General features: G+C 39.1%; 1 protein-coding gene across 1 annotated transcript; it reads left to right on the top strand.

Annotated features, from left to right (window-relative positions):
• The first annotated feature begins 506 nt into the window (after positions 1-506).
• On the top strand, positions 507-896 carry LOC127080180 (uncharacterized). Its single transcript, XM_051020513.1, has one exon. It carries the CDS (start codon positions 507-509, stop codon positions 894-896), a length of 390 nt encoding a protein of 129 aa, XP_050876470.1.
• The last annotated feature ends 389 nt before the right edge of the window (positions 897-1,285 follow it).

Here is a 1,285-nt window from a genome sequence, read left to right as displayed (position 1 = left end):
TAACAAAACCAATTTTCAGGTAGTCCTATAGACGATCCAAACTTACATTTGTCAGTGTTTGTGCAATACACAGACATAGTGAAAGCAAATGGTGTTAGTCCTGAAGCAATTAGACTATGTCTTTTCCCTTTTTCCTTAAGAGATAGAGTTAGAGCTTGGCTCCAGTCTCTACCTTCAAACTTTGTAACAATATGGGACGAGTTGAAGAAAGTCTTCTTAGCCCTATATTTTCCACCAAGCAAGACGACTATGCTAAGAGCTCAAATCAACGGATTTAAGAAAAAAGACAACGAATCTCTTTTCAACGCTTAGGAAAGATACAAGGACATGGTGTGACTTTGTCCACGCCATGGACTTGAGCAATGGCTGATTATCCATACTTTCTACAATGGTGTTTTGTACAACACTAAAATGAATTTGAGAGTTGCAGCTGGCGGTGCTTTAATTGACAAACCATATGATGAAGCCTATGAACTCATCGAGAATGTCGCTCAAAATCATTTCTAATGGGGGGTGAACGGGTTGTTACCGAAAAACCAACTCCAGAAGGAGGAATACACGAAGTTAATGGCATAGACCGCGTCAATGCTAAACTGGAACCCCTGGGCACACTAATGCTGATTGTCATAACACCAGCAGCTACCATAGCTGTAGTAACACCAAACTGTGAATTGTGTGGAACCCATGGGCACAATAATATTGATTGTAAGTTATTTCCTGGTATTCCTAGCGACCAAGTAAATTACACTCAAGGAAACCCATATTCCAACACTTATAATCTTGGCTGGAGAAATCATTCGAACTTTTCTTATAAAAACAACAATGCTTGGTTTCCTCCAAACCCAACACTTTCTATTCCACCTGGTTATCAGAAAGGAGCCCTTGTTGCTCCATAAGCACCTAAATAGTTAAATCTAGAGGTCATGATAGAAAACTTTATGAATGCTCAAGCTCAACAAAACAAAGATTTCACAAATCAAAATGCTCATACGAGTGAACTGATGAGACAATTGTCAAGTAAACTTGAGGTTATGGATGCCCATAATAAAATGTTAGAAACCCAAATTTCCCAAGTAGACCAACAACAAGCAACAATAACAGCCCCAACTGAAGCATTTCCTGGTCAACCATAACCAAACCCAAAAGGCCATGCTAATTCTATTACACTACGAAGTGGGACATAATTAGATGAACCAGTTGACCCAAGACTCCAAAATCCATCCATGTATCAAAACTATGGTAAAGGAACTGAAAAGGTAAACGAACCAACCATTGATGGAAAGGA

Source organism: Lathyrus oleraceus, chromosome 5 (genome assembly GCF_024323335.1).
Source record: "Lathyrus oleraceus cultivar Zhongwan6 chromosome 5, CAAS_Psat_ZW6_1.0, whole genome shotgun sequence".
In the NCBI taxonomy this organism is placed as follows: Eukaryota; Viridiplantae; Streptophyta; class Magnoliopsida; order Fabales; family Fabaceae; genus Lathyrus; species Lathyrus oleraceus.
Note: the sequence above shows the minus strand (reverse complement) of the source record. Positions and strands in the feature narration are given on the sequence as shown.

Excerpts from the sequence above, each read along its gene's own strand:
- LOC127080180 (XM_051020513.1), top strand. The coding sequence starts at position 507 with ATGGGGGGTGAACGGGTTGTTACCGAAAAACCAACTCCAGAAGGAGGA.